Here is a 14,812-nt window from a genome sequence, read left to right as displayed (position 1 = left end):
AAATGTCTTTCCGTGTAGCCTGCCGCGTCTCCACAGGGCGGCACCGTGTCCGGCCAGATGACAAGGTGAGATGATCACGTGAGACCATTGTATTTTTTGCTTTCCCAGAGAAGAATTACGGTCTGGCTCTGTCAAAGACCTCGGTGAAGACAACCCTGGTGGAGACTTAGCCCAGGTGCCACAATAGGATTAGCGGTGCCTGCACGAGCCACAACTCGCACGCTGGCCCGACCTCTGCCCACAGGTCCTCGCTTAAAATTTCGCCCACAAATTTTGTAGAAAAACCCTCCTACTCTTTGGTCTTCTTCTCGTCACGCAGGCCTCGTCAACTTCTTTACTAACCCCAAACCACACCCAGCCCGCCAAAATGAGTGTAAGATGCCATGACAACGAAACGAAGACAAGATTTTAATATTAATTCGATCGACGAATGCTAATTTATTTAAATGAATAGCACCGCAAGTTCGAGGCTCCCCGCCACGGCTCCCTGGCTTTCCTGCCCAGGAAGCGTGCCGCCCGTCACCGTGGCAAGGTCAAGTCGTAAGTTTTTATCTTCGGTTTCGTCCGCAAGAGCATCACCAGCTTCACAAAATTCAGTAAAGAATGGGGCTTGCTAACCAATTGCCTATGCATTCCACAGCTTCCCCAAGGATGACCCCAAGAAGCCCGTCCACCTGACCGCCGCCATGGGCTACAAGGCCGGCATGACCACGATCGTTCGTGACCTCGACCGACCCGGCGCGAAGGCCAACAAGAAGGAGGTCGTGGAGGCCGTCACGGTCGTCGATACACCACCAGTACGAACAACTCAGCCCGCTTGGCATCTGAGCCTATGGCTAACATCTTTTTCTCATCTAGATGATCGTTGTTGGTCTCGTTGGTTACATCGAAACCCCCCGCGGCTTGCGCTCCCTCACCACCGTGTGGGCTGAGCACTTGTCCGACGAGGTCAAGCGCCGCTTCTACAAGAACTGGTACAAGAGCAAGAAGAAGGCCTTCACCAAGTACGCCAAGAAGCACAGCGAGTCGAGCGGCGCCAGCATCACCCGCGAGCTCGAGCGCATCAAGAAGTACTGCACCGTCGTGCGCGTCCTCGCCCACACCCAGATCCGCAAGACGCCCCTCAAGCAGAAGAAGGCCCACCTCATGGAGATCCAGATCAACGGCGGCAGCGTCGCCGACAAGGTCTCCTTTGGCCAGGACCTCTTCGAGAAGCCCGTCTCCATTGACACCATCTTTGAGCAGGACGAGATGATCGACGTCATCGCCGTCACCAAGGGCCACGGCTTCAACGGCGTTACTGCCCGTTGGGGCACCAAGAAGCTTCCCCGAAAGACGCACAAGGGTCTGCGAAAGGTTGCTTGTATCGGTGCTTGGCATCCTTCCCACGTCCAGTGGACTGTTGCCCGTGCTGGTCAGATGGGATACCACCACCGTACCTCGGTCAACCACAAGGTTTACCGCATTGGCAAGGGTGACGCCGAGGACAGCGCCTCGACCGAGATTGACGTGACCAAGAAGAAGATTACTCCGTATGTTCTAGCCCCCCGCCTTTCGCCTTGAGGCAAAATCATTTGGCTGCCCGTGCTTTGTACTGATGCAAGATTTTCTCTTCTAGTCTGGGTGGTTTCGTCCGCTATGGTGAGGTCAACAACGACTTCGTCATGGTCAAGGGCTCCATCCCTGGTGTCAAGAAGCGTGTCATGACTCTCCGCAAGTCCATGTTCACCCACACATCCCGTCGTGCCCTCGAGAAGATCAACCTCAAATGGATCGATACCTCCTCCGAGTTTGGTCACGGTGCTTTCCAGACCCCCGCAGAGAAGAAGCAGTATCAGGGTACCCTCAAGAAGGATCTGGCCTCCGCATAAATCTGCGGATAGTCGTGTTTTCCTTCCTTATGTGTATGTCTTGGCCATTTGCATCGGTGTCGAAGGGTTGGTTTTTAAAAAGCCTTGCTGGAAGCTGGGTTTGGTTTCATAATGGGATGAATCAGTAAAAGGCCTAGCTAAAGAGACGTATGAAAAATCGAAACGAGATTCCCAATGACTAAAACGTTTTATGACAGGCAAGATGTGAACAAATTATTGTGAACTGTCAAATGGGTATAATTAAATACGGCGTGGGTACTAAATCCCGTCTAAAACGCCATTGCCGACCAGGTCTACCCATGTCTACTCATATCAGAACCCACCATTTCCCCAATTCCAAGCGCTGTACGGGTCATTTGGCACCAAGTTGAAAAGCACTAAGAGATTCAGAATCAGCGATATGTTGGTAGATAACGGTCCGGTACAGAGCGTGTTTATCATGTAGCACTAAAGCTGCAAAAAAAAAAAAAAAAAAGGATGTCTACTTACTCTGTCCAAATATGCCAAAGACTTCATCCAATTGTGAGTCTACCTGGTGGCGTTGTTCGGCGTAATGATAGTCTATTGCTCCCCGCCGGGGGTCGTTATTGGATATCACTAAATTTCCGTTCTCGTCATAAATTGTGTTTGCAGAATGCATCACGTTGGCATCCTCAATTTCTCCGTTATGTGTAAGTGGGAATAGCGAGCCATTGGCCATTCGCATTTGGTCTCCTGATATTGGGCCCTGTCGGTCCGCCTGTGAGAACCCGGGGGCTTCTTGTACCGGCACTTGGTTCGCCTGTTCATTTCGGGCTTCGGTTTCATTTTGAATGGGGAGGTGATTCTGCTGTGAATATCTCATGGTTTGGTCCATCGACGCCGGATAGCGCCGATCCGACTCAATTCTCACATTATGTTCTTGATGAAGACCGCTGTCTACTTCCTGCTGCAGGCTACGCCTTAACAATCCTGTGAGCAGTTGCTCAGTATGGGACGCTATAGGGGTAACAGGTTTCAAGGCTCGACTAGCATGAATAATGCGTAATGTCCCCGCCTTGGCCTCGTGGGCTATGGAGCTCAGCGGCCAAGTGGTAGGCGGAATGCAAAGAATGACGCCAGCAGTGAAGAAATTCATCAGTACAAACGACATTGCAAACTGGTTTTCGAGATGAGGAACCGGCACTCGAGACATTTCTAGAGCTGCATTGACGGACAATTGCAGAGACTCTGAGACAACCTGAAGTGTTTCGCTAGATAAGGCCTGGCGTGAGTCGGCTGCCACCCGATATTCCAGAAGGGGTCGATGGATGAAGATGACGGCGCTGTTATATGTGACATTCAAGGCATTGATTTGAAGAGACAGGTGCCGCCGGGATTTCTGCTCCTCGGGGGATAGGTCCGGTATGCTACTCAGCTCTGCAAGGATGGCCTCCTGGGAGGTCGGGTTCGTGTCGAAGACAGCCGGCAAATCTGCTTTCCAAGCATACAACAAGGAGCGAACGTGTTGCACTGCTTCTACTAAAGAAACCAACTCTGCCGGCGAGATGGGGCTTTGCAGACGTAAGAGCCGGAAACGATTTAGTGCCTCCCGCACAATGTCGTACAGGTAGTATTTCAACGCATGAAACGTCTGTCTTGATACTGGACGAGACGAGGCGGATCTTGGCGAATTGGCAGTCAAAAGGGGGTGTTTGGACAGACCAGGTCCCAAAACCAAGTCATCCAAGTCATCAAGAGGCTGGACGTAGGAAAAGGCAGCGTCGAGGGAAACTGGGCGCCCGTATATCATGGCAGCAAACGTATCTGCCACGAGGATGTGATTCCAGTTTCGGCGGCGTACCTGTGCGACGACGGGGTCATAATCCTTTCCGGTTGCGTTATCATCATCACCATCGCAATGCAACGTAAGAGCGTACGCAGTGCGGACCGCCATGCCCAGTATGCTCCATGCTAAAGTGGGGGACGCGTGAAAGACGTAGTAGGTTCCCAGAAGGCTGCAGACTTGCACAGTCTCGATGGAGCAGTCGTCGAGAAGATCCAAGAGGTGGAACCGTACTTCCTTGATGAGTGCTTCGAGAAGCGTCACGGCATCCCAGGACTCTTCTGTGAGCATCGCGTGACCTATCCATGACGGGTCCCGAACGACACACTTCAGTCCAACAGCAGACACCATTAAACAAGCCAAGACAAAGCCCAGTTCGTCCCGATGCCATGAGGTCCTGGAAAGAACATGTTTTGCTGCTTGCCTGAATGACGGTTCGTGAAAAATCAGTGTGAACCAGTGCATCCGATCAAAATACACATCTATCAGTGCCTCGAGCAGCATCGGCGGAGGACACTGCATCGTCACCAAGGACCAAGGGGGCCCGGCACAGCCCATTTTGGATCGACCAGCATAACCAGGGATGCTTTTCGAGATATCGCTAGCATGGGAACCCGCCGAGTCACCAAATATACGAGCAGCAAAACCAACCGCAGAGCTGTTGGCACCAAACCGCTGCCGCTCACTCAAGTTACCATGGGGACCCTGAGACTGGCCTGGAGAATGGGATTGGAATTGCGGACTTGCACGTGATGGATTGAGGGGAAGGTTATGCTTCTTTTGTTCGGGAGAAGCTGAATCTGGCGGGATCGGGTCTCTTTTGGCTCTCCTGACAGCCCTCTTGATTTTGGCGGAACCATTATCATCCCGTGCCTCACAAGGGAAGCCTGAGCGGCGGCATAGTGTACAGGGCCTGGCCGTGTCGCACTGCAGAAGCGTACATTTTCTTTTAGCTAATCCGTTGCCAACAGAAAAGTTGAGTCCTCCAAGAAGGAAAAGGGGGGAGACAAGAAATGATACCTTTAATTTCTGCTTCCTGCATCTAACACATGCTCGCACGACTCGAGCTCGATGGGCACCGTCTGGCGTCTCCGGCGGAGACATGTGACGGACCTCAGTTTGATTCGTGGGCAATGAGGGGGCAATCATGACTGCATGGCGTGGAACGCAGCAGCGTGGACAGACCTAACTCAACTAGTCCAGTAATAAACTCGGTATCGGGGTAGATATGGGAACTCGAAACGTGGCGTGGCACAAGACCAAGGAATGGAGGGAATCGACATGATGGGAGAAGCTTCCACCGGAGCCTGGGGAAGTTGGGGAAGTTGGGTGGGCGGTGGAGCCTTTTGAGGAGGAAGTCGCGGGGTCGCGGCTGCCGAAACGGGGAATTCACCACCGATTGAGCCGAACCACGGCGTCTATCGTCCTGCCGGCTCTCCACTCGAGCATCTAGGTAGTTATACTACATAGCTGTCGTTGACTGTCGGCATAGCGCCAAGGTGCCTCGCCACGAACAATCGCCGTTTGAATGGATTTGACGTTGCCGTTGTGAGACAAGTGATGGAAAAATCTGCATTCGCTATTTCCTAAGCGAAAGGTTTGATGCCTGTAATTTCGTTGCTCGGTCACAGCCAACAAGAAACAATGGCAAGGCCCTCCACCGGAAGAGCCAGATGACCCAACTGAAACCAACACAAATAAACACACACCGGGAATCAAGGAAAAAAACAGCGGATGGCTTGTTGGCACATGACCACGAATACGGCAAGGCCATTTAGATGAAAAGGAACACTAGCTGAAAAGCCGTAGAATGCGGCCAAGACACAAATGGATTCATATTTTTGGCCACGCCCGCAGTGTCTATTAAGTATGACCAACGCAAAACATGAATCATCCTTCGCGGTTTCAAATACGTCGGACCGCCTTCTTATTCCAGCGCGCGAACCTTGCGCCGGCGGTGTAAGAAATCATCAGCCCACCGTGAAACTGCAAGCACGAGACCAACAGACAGCACCGCAATCGCGACGGTGAAGCCTCGTTGATAAAGCGGCTTATCGTCTGAGCGAAAGATCTGGGCGCCGTAAATACCTGCTATGTTGGCGTTCATGATGACGCTATCCCAAGGCAATTGGTTAGCCGATAACTCCCAAAGCTCCAGTACAGCCGAACAAGGCCAACGAAATACAAATACAACAATAGCAAGGCAAAAGCGGAAAAGGAATTGGTCTCACCCTGCCATAGCTAATGCTCTCTGCTCCGAATCCTTACAAGTAAGCGACAACCACGCGATATTCAGCGGGTGCGAAAACGTTCCAAACGTCTGCGTCCAGACCACGCCAAAGTAGCGCACGCCTCGAAGCTGTACCCGCGTGAAGATTCGGTTGAATATGTATCCGAGCAGGTGACAAAACATACCCACGACAACGGTTTCACCCCTAAGGTTGCTATTTACCGTCCGTCAGTAAATAATGCGGCGCTGTAGGATGCCGGGGATGGAACTAACAAGCGGTCCGAGATCCAGCTAAACGCAAAGGACACTGGCACTTGTAAGAAAAGACCAACGGCGGCCAACGCATTGCTGACGAGACGGCCGAACCCGAAGCTGGTGACAATAGACGGAGCGTACGTGTCAAAGGCACGCTGAGGACCGTTATTGCAGAGTGTGATGAGGAAGTGCACCCAGACACGCCAGTCAATGAACTGGACGAACACGTCATTAGCTTTTCTCTTTTCTTTCAACAAACAACAACACCCATGGGTTTAAAAAGACGACAATAGACGAACTTACAGTTCTCTTAAAAGCATCGAGCCCGATTTTCCTCTTCTTCTTGCCCTTCATCGGGTCATCTCTCAACACCCTTGTCTGCAAAATATACAACTCGCGTTCTGTAAACCAGGTGACCTGCGGCAAAAATGTACTTCGGGGGCGTTGGAACGAGTCAGGCAAGAAAAGTCCATAGACAAACCCACCGAGGATCGTGAAGGCTCCCATGAGTGCGAAGAGCCAGAACCAACCCGGCTGTCCGCCCACACCTCTCATATGCAGAATTCCATAGGCAAGCAGCTTTGCAGACGCCTGGCCAATCTGGTTTCCGAAATAGAAAACCATGACTCGCTTGGCAGTCTCATCACGGGTATACCACGTGGACAGTGTCCATAGACCACCGGGGATAAAACCCGACTCTGTAATTCCCAGGAGGAAGCGCGTGGCGATGAAGGCCCCGTATCCGCGCTGAAAGGCTTGGAATGTGCTCACGATCCCGAAAAGGAAGAGTTGTAGCGTGAGCCATTTGCCCGGACCGACACGGTAGAGGATCATGTTGGAGGGGATCTCGGTGAGAACGATGCCGAGGGAAAGCATTTGCTGCCCGACGTTGAATTGGTCCTGGTCTATGCCGACGTCGGCCATGAAGTTGTCTGTGATAGCATTGGCCATGTTGCCACGGTCGAGTTCTGGGCTGGTTAGAATCGATTGTGCTTGTTACTGGTGGTGCGACAGATGAACTTACGCAGACAGAAGAAGCCGAGTGTGAGGATTGGCATAATGATGAAATCTAGCCTGTGTAAGAATACCATGTCAGCAAAGAAGCCATCAAGCCGTCCATGTTTGACACGGGGTAATACCTACTTTCTCTTTGCTTTCGTCTCCTCATCAGCCGTCCAGTTCACCTCGGGCAGCCTCTCATCCCCATCCTCCTGCACCTGAACGTCCGAGTCGACATGTTTCTCAGTCGACATTGTTCTCGATAATTATTTTTCTGTTGAAAAACTCAAAATAAGGAATGATCAACACCAACAGGATTGCAGTATCAAAACTCTACCAGTAAGCAAGTCCTCACATTCGGGAGGCAGCCCTCGCTTTTTAAACTTGTCGTCCACCATCGCCAAGATGTCCTTTTCAGAACTATCAAGCCTTTCCTCTTTCCCTTGTTTTAAAAAAACAAATCCTAGGCACAGCAGCCGTTCCTATGAAATTTCCCGCAAAACAGAGAAGTGCGCCAATAGTACAAAGTGGCTGTTTCGTCCCCAGGGCCCCCAAAAGCTTGGCGTACTGCTTAAATGCCCAAATGGCATGAAATTCGTCTTGGCAACGTGGGCGAATTGAGCATGTCGCCATTTTGCCAACCCTTTGCACCATTGGCGCGTTTTTAGCATCATGCTAGGTAAGCCGGTAGATTTGCGCTGCGGAAACGGGACGATGCCCTTTTGGCGTGTAGTTTATATTGTGGGATGAAGAGCGTCGGCGACTCACATGCTGATATCCTCGCGAGTAGGGCGGACATGGCTTGACGGAGGCATGGGTGATTGGGGCCGAGACCGGAATATTATGATATCGTCGTCATCTGCCTTATGCGATGCGTTACTGGCCGGAGTGGCTCCCGGACTATCGCGACATGCATGTCGACGAACCGCAAGTGAGGAGCGTTTTGCACCATTGCGTTTTCCCACTTGGAGTCTGTTCGTGAACAGCTCCAAATGTAATTACAATAACCTATGTTCCTAAAACACTCAACCTTAAACAACCTTTCCACTTTGTGTTTGAAGAGCTCGTCTTGACGAAGTTCAAGGCCAACTCGGTGCAGGACGTGGGCGTGGGCGTGGGCGTGGGCACGTCGCACTAGCACGCTGGAGATTGTGTCAAAGGAGGGCTACACAGAAACACGCAGAAACGAGACGGAGATGCCCGTAGAATCAGCGACGTCATGTCGTACCAACCCATGACGGATGATACATTGGAAGATTGAAATTGTCCAGACTTCCCGCCGCACACAGGCTGTGACGATATGCTAATCCTCATCCGAAGGCAGGTACGGTCGAGTGGGTATTGCTGGCCGGAATTGCCTTACGGTTGCCAGTTTCTGACGTCACCCCCACTTCTCTGGTTTGACGCCGAAAACGAGGTCGACCATGAAACTCAAATAGCAGATACACGATGATCTTGGCCTCTGTGTTTCCCTCTTCCACGCGCATGAATGTATAAACCGCCGCCGCCGCTTAAAACTGCTTGCCTGTACTATTTCCGCCTGCCTTCCTCACCATTGGCGATACCATTCCGAAGTTTCGCCAAGCTTGGACCGACGTCGTCCAAGGTCTCCGTCAAGCTCAGGACTTTCAACTTGATCACAAGCCCTCTCCCTTCGCCTCTTGGGGCTTTCCCACGCCCACGAGCTGCCTCGTTTCCCGAAATAGCCAGCGTCGATCCTGGCAGCGCTAACATGGCCAACGACGAAGATTATATGGCATTTCTCGACAAAGCGAACCGGGACCTTGACGACGGGAAAGCGCTTGCGGCGAAGCAGAAGGAGCAGAGCAACGCCGCCTTCAAAGCTGTGGAAGAAGGATCTCAAGCTCCCAGGGTTATCAGAGATGCGTGCCAGGACGCGGTGTATGTGACTGATGCGGATGAGCCATTTGAGGAAGTGTCCCTGAAGTGGAGTGGCGATGGATTGCCCGATGAAAGTACGTTCGGCTTGTCCCTTCTCCTTCCCTTGCCTCACTCGCTTAGTTGTTGATTATTTCGGTGCTGGAAAAGTATTCATGTACTAATGCTCGCTTCAGCCGAATTCGCCAAGCTCATTAAGCACTGGGACGCCGACAAGGCCGACGTTAGCATTATGGACCCGGTCGATTGGGACTCGCAAGGCCAGTACACCAAGTTGATCGAGGCCGTCAGAGAGGCAACCAAAGGCAATGACGTGAGGGTCTATAGCGTGGTGAGGGATAAGATCAGGACAGAGTACTGGGTTGTGTCGAGGGAAGAGGGACGCATCGTGGGTGTCAAGGCTCTGGGAGTGGAGAGCTAGGTTGCTTGGACGGGACCTGCATACAAGAATATTGCTGGAATGGCGGTGGCATGGGTTTTAATGCAAGTACATGTATGTATTTACTCAGCAATCTGCAATTGCAATTAGAAAGGGGCATTGTCTTAAGTGGTTGGTTGCACAGAGCAAGGAAGCGCAATCGACTGGTCCAAGCTTTGCCTTAGTACCGCCAACTACTAAGTAGACAAAGGGTCTTTGAACTAGGGTCTTTGAACTTGATTGTAAATACGGCCTCGTTAGTAGATAGTATGTATCCAACTCCCAATGCAGTCAATATCTCCATGAACCAACTTGTCCCGCTGTCTCATCCAGCACCATGGCCCGTCCCTGTGACCAAAGACCACAGACGCAAAGTCATGACTCCGTAACCGTCACTCATGCTGGGTGAATGCCCGCAGTCAGCTGGAGAGTCATCCAGATGTTCGGGTACCGCTTCTCTCATAATTGTCCTGGTATTCTCTCTGAAAAGACCTGAGGATTCCAACACTGCCCTTCGCTGGCGGTCCACGTGATATTTCTCGGATCTGACTGGTCATTGGCCGAAGTCGCAGGATGATGAAAGAAAGAGACCAGACGCACCTGGTCGATAGAGGCAGTGGGCCCCTCACCTGTCTCTCTTTTTGCCCCGCAGTCGGGGCCTGTCACTTTCCTACAAAACGGTAGCGTTGGACTAGCGAATTGCGATTTGTTGATGCGGGATCGACGCCGCACCGCCATCTTCAAGACCGCATCGTGAGTCACTACGCATTTGAACATTTCGTCTTCCAGCACGAAGCAGCAGTTCACCATGGCGGGCTCAGTAAGTGCATCATGCAAGCATCCACGTACCGCCAACAGAAATCACGAATTGGACTCGTTGCTGACTCAATTGCCCAAACAGCGGGCCATCGTCCCAACGCTCGACACCGTCCGGTCCATCGTCGAGAGGCCTCATGCTGGCCCTGGCAAGAAGCCGACTCTCGTCCCTATATACCGCCAGATTTCCTCCGATCTCATCACGCCGTCTGCCGCATATCTCAAGATCTCAGCCCACTCCTCGTCCGAGCACTCATTCCTATTCGAGTCTGCCGCCACAGAGCAAGTAGGCCGGTATAGCTTTGTCGGCGCCGGCCCGCGCAGGATCCTCACCACCGGACCCGGATACGGGCCTGAAACGGACCCTCTGCCTGCTTTGGAGAAGGAACTGGCCGAACATGTGGTCGCCCACGTGCCGGGTCTGCAGCTGCCGCCATTGACTGGCGGTGCCATTGGGTACGTTGGCTACGACTGCGTCCGGTACTTTGAGCCCAAGACTGCACGGCCCATGAAGGATGTGCTCAAGATTCCCGAGTCGCTGTTTATGCTCTTTGATACCATTGTGGCGTTTGATAGATTCTACGGCATCATCAAGGTCATTAGCTACGTTGCGGTGCCGGAGGATGGCAAGACTGGCCTAGAGGCTGCCTATGAAACGGCCAAACGCACCATTGACGGCATAGTCGATGTGCTCAACTCTCCCGAAATCGAGCTTCCCGAACAAGGCCCCATAGAGCTGGGGCAGGAGGCCACTTCCAACATTGGCCAAAAGGGCTACGAAGCACACGTCACCAAACTAAAGGAGCACATTGTCAAGGGCGACATCTTCCAGTGCGTGCCGTCACAGCGATTCGCCCGACCTACCAGCCTCCACCCCTTCAACATTTACAGACACCTGCGGACCGTCAACCCGTCGCCGTACCTGTTCTACGTCAACTGCAAGGACTTTCAGATCGTCGGCGCCTCCCCCGAGCTCCTGGTCAAGAGCGAGGCCGGTAGGATCATCACACACCCCATTGCCGGCACCGTCAAGCGCGGCAAGACACCCGAGGAGGACCAGCGCCTGGCAGACGAACTGAGCAGCTCGCTCAAGGACCGCGCCGAACATGTCATGCTGGTCGACCTTGCCCGCAACGACATCAACCGCGTCGGAGACCCGTTCACGGTCCGCGTCGACCGGCTCATGGTGGTCGAAAAGTTCAGCCACGTCCAGCACCTGGTGTCACAGGTTTCCGGCGTCCTCAGACCCGACAAGACGCGATTCGATGCGTTTAGATCAGTCTTCCCGGCAGGCACCGTCTCTGGCGCGCCCAAAGTCCGCGCCATGGAACTCATTGCTGAGTTGGAGAAGGAGAAGCGAGGCGTCTACGCCGGTGCGGTGGGCTACTTTGGATACGGAAGCGAGGACGAGAACGGAAACACGGTAGAGGGCGCAATGGATACCTGCATTGCGTTGAGAACAATGATGGTCAAGGACGGCGTGGCCTATCTCCAAGCTGGTACGTGCCCTCTCCCCCCAACATCATTTTCTGGACTGTCCGTCTCCTTTTCCATGCAATACCCAAGACTAACTGTTGTCAGGCGGCGGCATCGTATTCGATTCGGATGAATACGACGAATGGATGGAGACAATCAACAAACTCGGCGCCAATATGCAGTGCATCAAGTCGGCGGAGGAGCTGTATTACGACCAGCAGCAAGCTGCTAAAAGTACCAAATAGACTATATTCCGTGCATAAGATGTACGTATATTTATAAACAGATAGATCTGGAAGATGATGATTCTCGGATTGGGTACTGTCTACTATAAAAATAGATGGCACACCAGCCGTGGACATCTAGTGCAGGTCAAGTCATGGATTTCGCACAATGGCTCAAAAACGCAGCGAGATGAAAAGGTCGTGAGGAATCTTGTGATTTAAAAAAAAGGCTATGTAAACCCAAACAACTAGCCCGCTATGATACCTATGCAGCCCCTTCATAAACTCATGAGTAATGCAGCCATTGCCATCCATGCATATAACACCTCCCAAAAAAAAAAAACAAAAAACACAAAGACCTATTCAAGGCTCAATTCGCAAGTACGGAAAGAGTGGAACCATCGCCATTGTCAGCCAACTCGGGGATCGGCGTATCCCTCTTCTTCTGCCCGCCCGTCGGCGCGGTAGGAGTTTTGGCCTCTACCTCGGTGTCAGACGGCACGGAGAGGCAGCGCCGTGCAGTGTGGTCCGCCGACACAACACTACATGTATCCGAGACGTCTGCGTCCGAACCGGCCACCGAGCTGATGCTCTCAATGCTGGGGGTAGGCAGTTCCTCGTACGTAAGCTGGGGCACGTCATCATCCGCCCTGGCCTTTTTATGTGCGGATTCAGCGCGCGAAGCAGCTACGGCGCCGCCCATGTTGTCGTCCTCGTCGTCCTGGCCGATTGTCCATACCCAGCGGCGCTTCTTTTCACGCTTCCGCCTGACGGGGGATGCGGCGAGTCCTGCCATTCGGCGTCCCATTTCTTCAACGGGGCCGGGTGTTTGGCCGCCGTCTTGGATTTCGTTGGCGGTGAAGGCGAGCGCCACGTCGGGGAGCCTGGTGATTTCTCCGGCCGTAATGCCGGGGGACGAGGCGTGCGTGTAGGCCGGGGACATGGGGGAGGCATCTTCGGATAGGAGGTCTATGTGCGACCGGACGTACTTGGAGGTGGTGATTTCTTCCTCCAGAGGGCTGTCGTATTCGACCTTTTTGGCGGCCTTTTCTTGGAGGCGAAGGGATTGGCGCCGGGGGGATGGGGGCGGGATTGCCGTCCTGGGAGGGAGAGGCGAGTTTCGGAGAATGCTGTGCAGACTTCGGGGGTGAGTGTATGGCAGCTGGCTGGTGATCCCGGGGAGTGAGTGTGGTGTCCGGCGACGCCGTGGTATACGATCGTCGGCGGGTGGTTCAGGTGGCTGGTTCGTCCTGGAGCTGTCTGCTGATGGCGGAAATGTGAATACTTTGGACGAGTTGTCGACTGGGCCTGCGGACAGAGGAGGCGTGGCGGTCATTGTGCTTGGGTACACAAAATCCATTTGCTGGGGGGAGACGGGTTGTGCTGTCAATGGTGTCTCAGGATAGGTTGGCACGAAGGACGTCGCGACCCGTGATTTCAGGCCGCTCCTTTCGATTGGAGATTGAAGACTAAAGTTTTGAAGGGTTTTGATGGCGGTGACAGGCTCAGACTGAATGGCTGACGATCGTTCAATGGCCGTGACGTAGATGTTGGACATGGTGTTGAATGTTGTAGGGTCACTTGGATTCAAGGGAATGCCCCTCAGACCTTTTGATGGAGGGCTGCATACTGTGGTCTTGATTTGAAGAGACAGTCGGGGTCTCCTGGACGCGCTTGGAGGTTGCTGTGAAGTCATGGTGGACGTGGTCCGTGTTGAAGGGCAAGCCGCGGGAGTCTCGCCAACGACGATGGCCGAAGAAAAGATCCGATGTGGCTGCAGTGTTGGGCTGGGCCCAATACGGTTTGCTGATGCCTATAGGCTATAAATCACCGCACGACGCAGCAGGGCAGCCTCCCATCAAGGGGGTATGATGGAGGAGATTCATGTGGTCAAAGCAGATTCAGACATGAACAGAGAGCCAACGCGGCCAGAACCCGGCGTGAGTTGGCTATATACGATGTCGAGCATGGGACAGGTCACTTTTCGGGCCCGGGCTGTCCCAGCAAGCGCCGCACTCGACTCGCATCAAGGCTAGACGCGATAAATAGCATCGAAGGAAGCAGACGGCTGCTGATTATGCCCCCCTCGTGCCCCCCTCGTCGTTGAGCACCATCCCAAACAGACAGAGTTTGTCATGGTTGGTTGTCGTCAACCCCAGGTGACTGGTACAGCGTGTAAGCGCCGACCCTTGCAGATGCGTGGGATGGACCTCGCCATGCCTCCAATCATCCAGGTCCCCCAGGTTGCGTGTTTCCACCTGCGGGCGTTTATCTCATGCATACGGAGTAAGTCGTCCCAATATCACGTCGGCTTGCCCAAGCTGCAGGCGGGGTAGCAACCCATTGGGTCGAGTAATTGGTGGCGTTGATAAGATGCAGACGACATATTCATGGCATATGCACGGCACAAAGGGTCAAAGACGTCAATAGTCCTGCTGGATCCTTCGGGGAAGTCGAGTCTGTTCAACATTCACCGACAAGCACCCGTCTCAAAACATCTGTGCAGCCAAAGTCGTCGTCGTCCGCGTCAGACTATGCATTATTCGCGGCGCTTGTTTTGCATCCCTTGCCGCGTCGTGATACCATCGCCTTCTCGAGCGTCCGGATGACCTCTCGATTCTGCAAAGAAAAAAAAAAGGACATCAAGAGCTCCAGCGGGCTATGTTATGCTGTCACACGCTAATATGGATCTGTTTTGGACTGTTTGATCAGATTTTTTTTGGCACGGAATGACTCGGCGAGGCTACATTTGAGAGTTGAGCAGCAGCAAATTATTGTCTCCGACCACGACGCCACGCAGCATATCCTGACCGAGTCCGT

At 53.1% G+C, this 14,812-nt stretch overlaps 6 protein-coding genes across 6 annotated transcripts; 3 read left to right on the top strand and 3 right to left on the bottom strand.

Annotated features, from left to right (window-relative positions):
* Positions 1-367: 367 nt before the first annotated feature.
* On the top strand, positions 368-1,871 carry MAA_07642 (60S ribosomal protein L3; the record flags this gene model as incomplete). Its single annotated transcript, XM_007825640.1, has 5 exons — positions 368-373; positions 455-540; positions 641-797; positions 859-1,532; positions 1,619-1,871. 5 exons carry the CDS (start codon positions 368-370, stop codon positions 1,869-1,871), a joined length of 1,176 nt encoding a protein of 391 aa, XP_007823831.1.
* A 352-nt stretch (positions 1,872-2,223) lies between these two features.
* On the bottom strand, positions 2,224-4,824 carry MAA_10613 (Heat-labile enterotoxin, A chain; the record flags this gene model as incomplete). The annotated part of the gene is made up of 2 exons (XM_011412331.1): positions 2,224-2,324; positions 2,361-4,824. 2 exons carry the CDS (start codon positions 4,822-4,824, stop codon positions 2,224-2,226), a joined length of 2,565 nt encoding a protein of 854 aa, XP_011410633.1.
* Positions 4,825-5,602: 778 nt separating this feature from the next.
* Positions 5,603-7,413, bottom strand: MAA_07643 (alternative sulfate transporter; the record flags this gene model as incomplete). Its single annotated transcript, XM_007825641.2, has 6 exons — positions 5,603-5,789; positions 5,907-6,119; positions 6,179-6,375; positions 6,464-7,128; positions 7,185-7,234; positions 7,304-7,413. 6 exons carry the CDS (start codon positions 7,411-7,413, stop codon positions 5,603-5,605), a joined length of 1,422 nt encoding a protein of 473 aa, XP_007823832.2.
* A 1,235-nt stretch (positions 7,414-8,648) lies between these two features.
* On the top strand, positions 8,649-9,479 carry MAA_07644 (uncharacterized protein; the record flags this gene model as incomplete). The annotated part of the gene is made up of 2 exons (XM_007825642.1): positions 8,649-9,135; positions 9,235-9,479. 2 exons carry the CDS (start codon positions 8,649-8,651, stop codon positions 9,477-9,479), a joined length of 732 nt encoding a protein of 243 aa, XP_007823833.1.
* Positions 9,480-10,284: 805 nt separating this feature from the next.
* MAA_07645 (anthranilate synthase component I-like protein) lies at positions 10,285-12,013 on the top strand (the record flags this gene model as incomplete). Its single annotated transcript, XM_007825643.1, has 3 exons — positions 10,285-10,296; positions 10,378-11,791; positions 11,874-12,013. 3 exons carry the CDS (start codon positions 10,285-10,287, stop codon positions 12,011-12,013), a joined length of 1,566 nt encoding a protein of 521 aa, XP_007823834.1.
* Positions 12,014-12,362: 349 nt separating this feature from the next.
* MAA_07646 (proteinrelated to glucan 1, 4-alpha-glucosidase) lies at positions 12,363-13,688 on the bottom strand (the record flags this gene model as incomplete). The annotated part of the gene is made up of 1 exon (XM_007825644.1): positions 12,363-13,688. One exon carries the CDS (start codon positions 13,686-13,688, stop codon positions 12,363-12,365), a length of 1,326 nt encoding a protein of 441 aa, XP_007823835.1.
* Positions 13,689-14,812: the final 1,124 nt, after the last annotated feature.

This window comes from Metarhizium robertsii (assembly GCF_000187425.2).
Source record: "Metarhizium robertsii ARSEF 23 chromosome Unknown MAA_Scf_1, whole genome shotgun sequence".
NCBI lineage: Eukaryota > Fungi > Ascomycota > Sordariomycetes > Hypocreales > Clavicipitaceae > Metarhizium > Metarhizium robertsii.
Note: the sequence above shows the minus strand (reverse complement) of the source record. Positions and strands in the feature narration are given on the sequence as shown.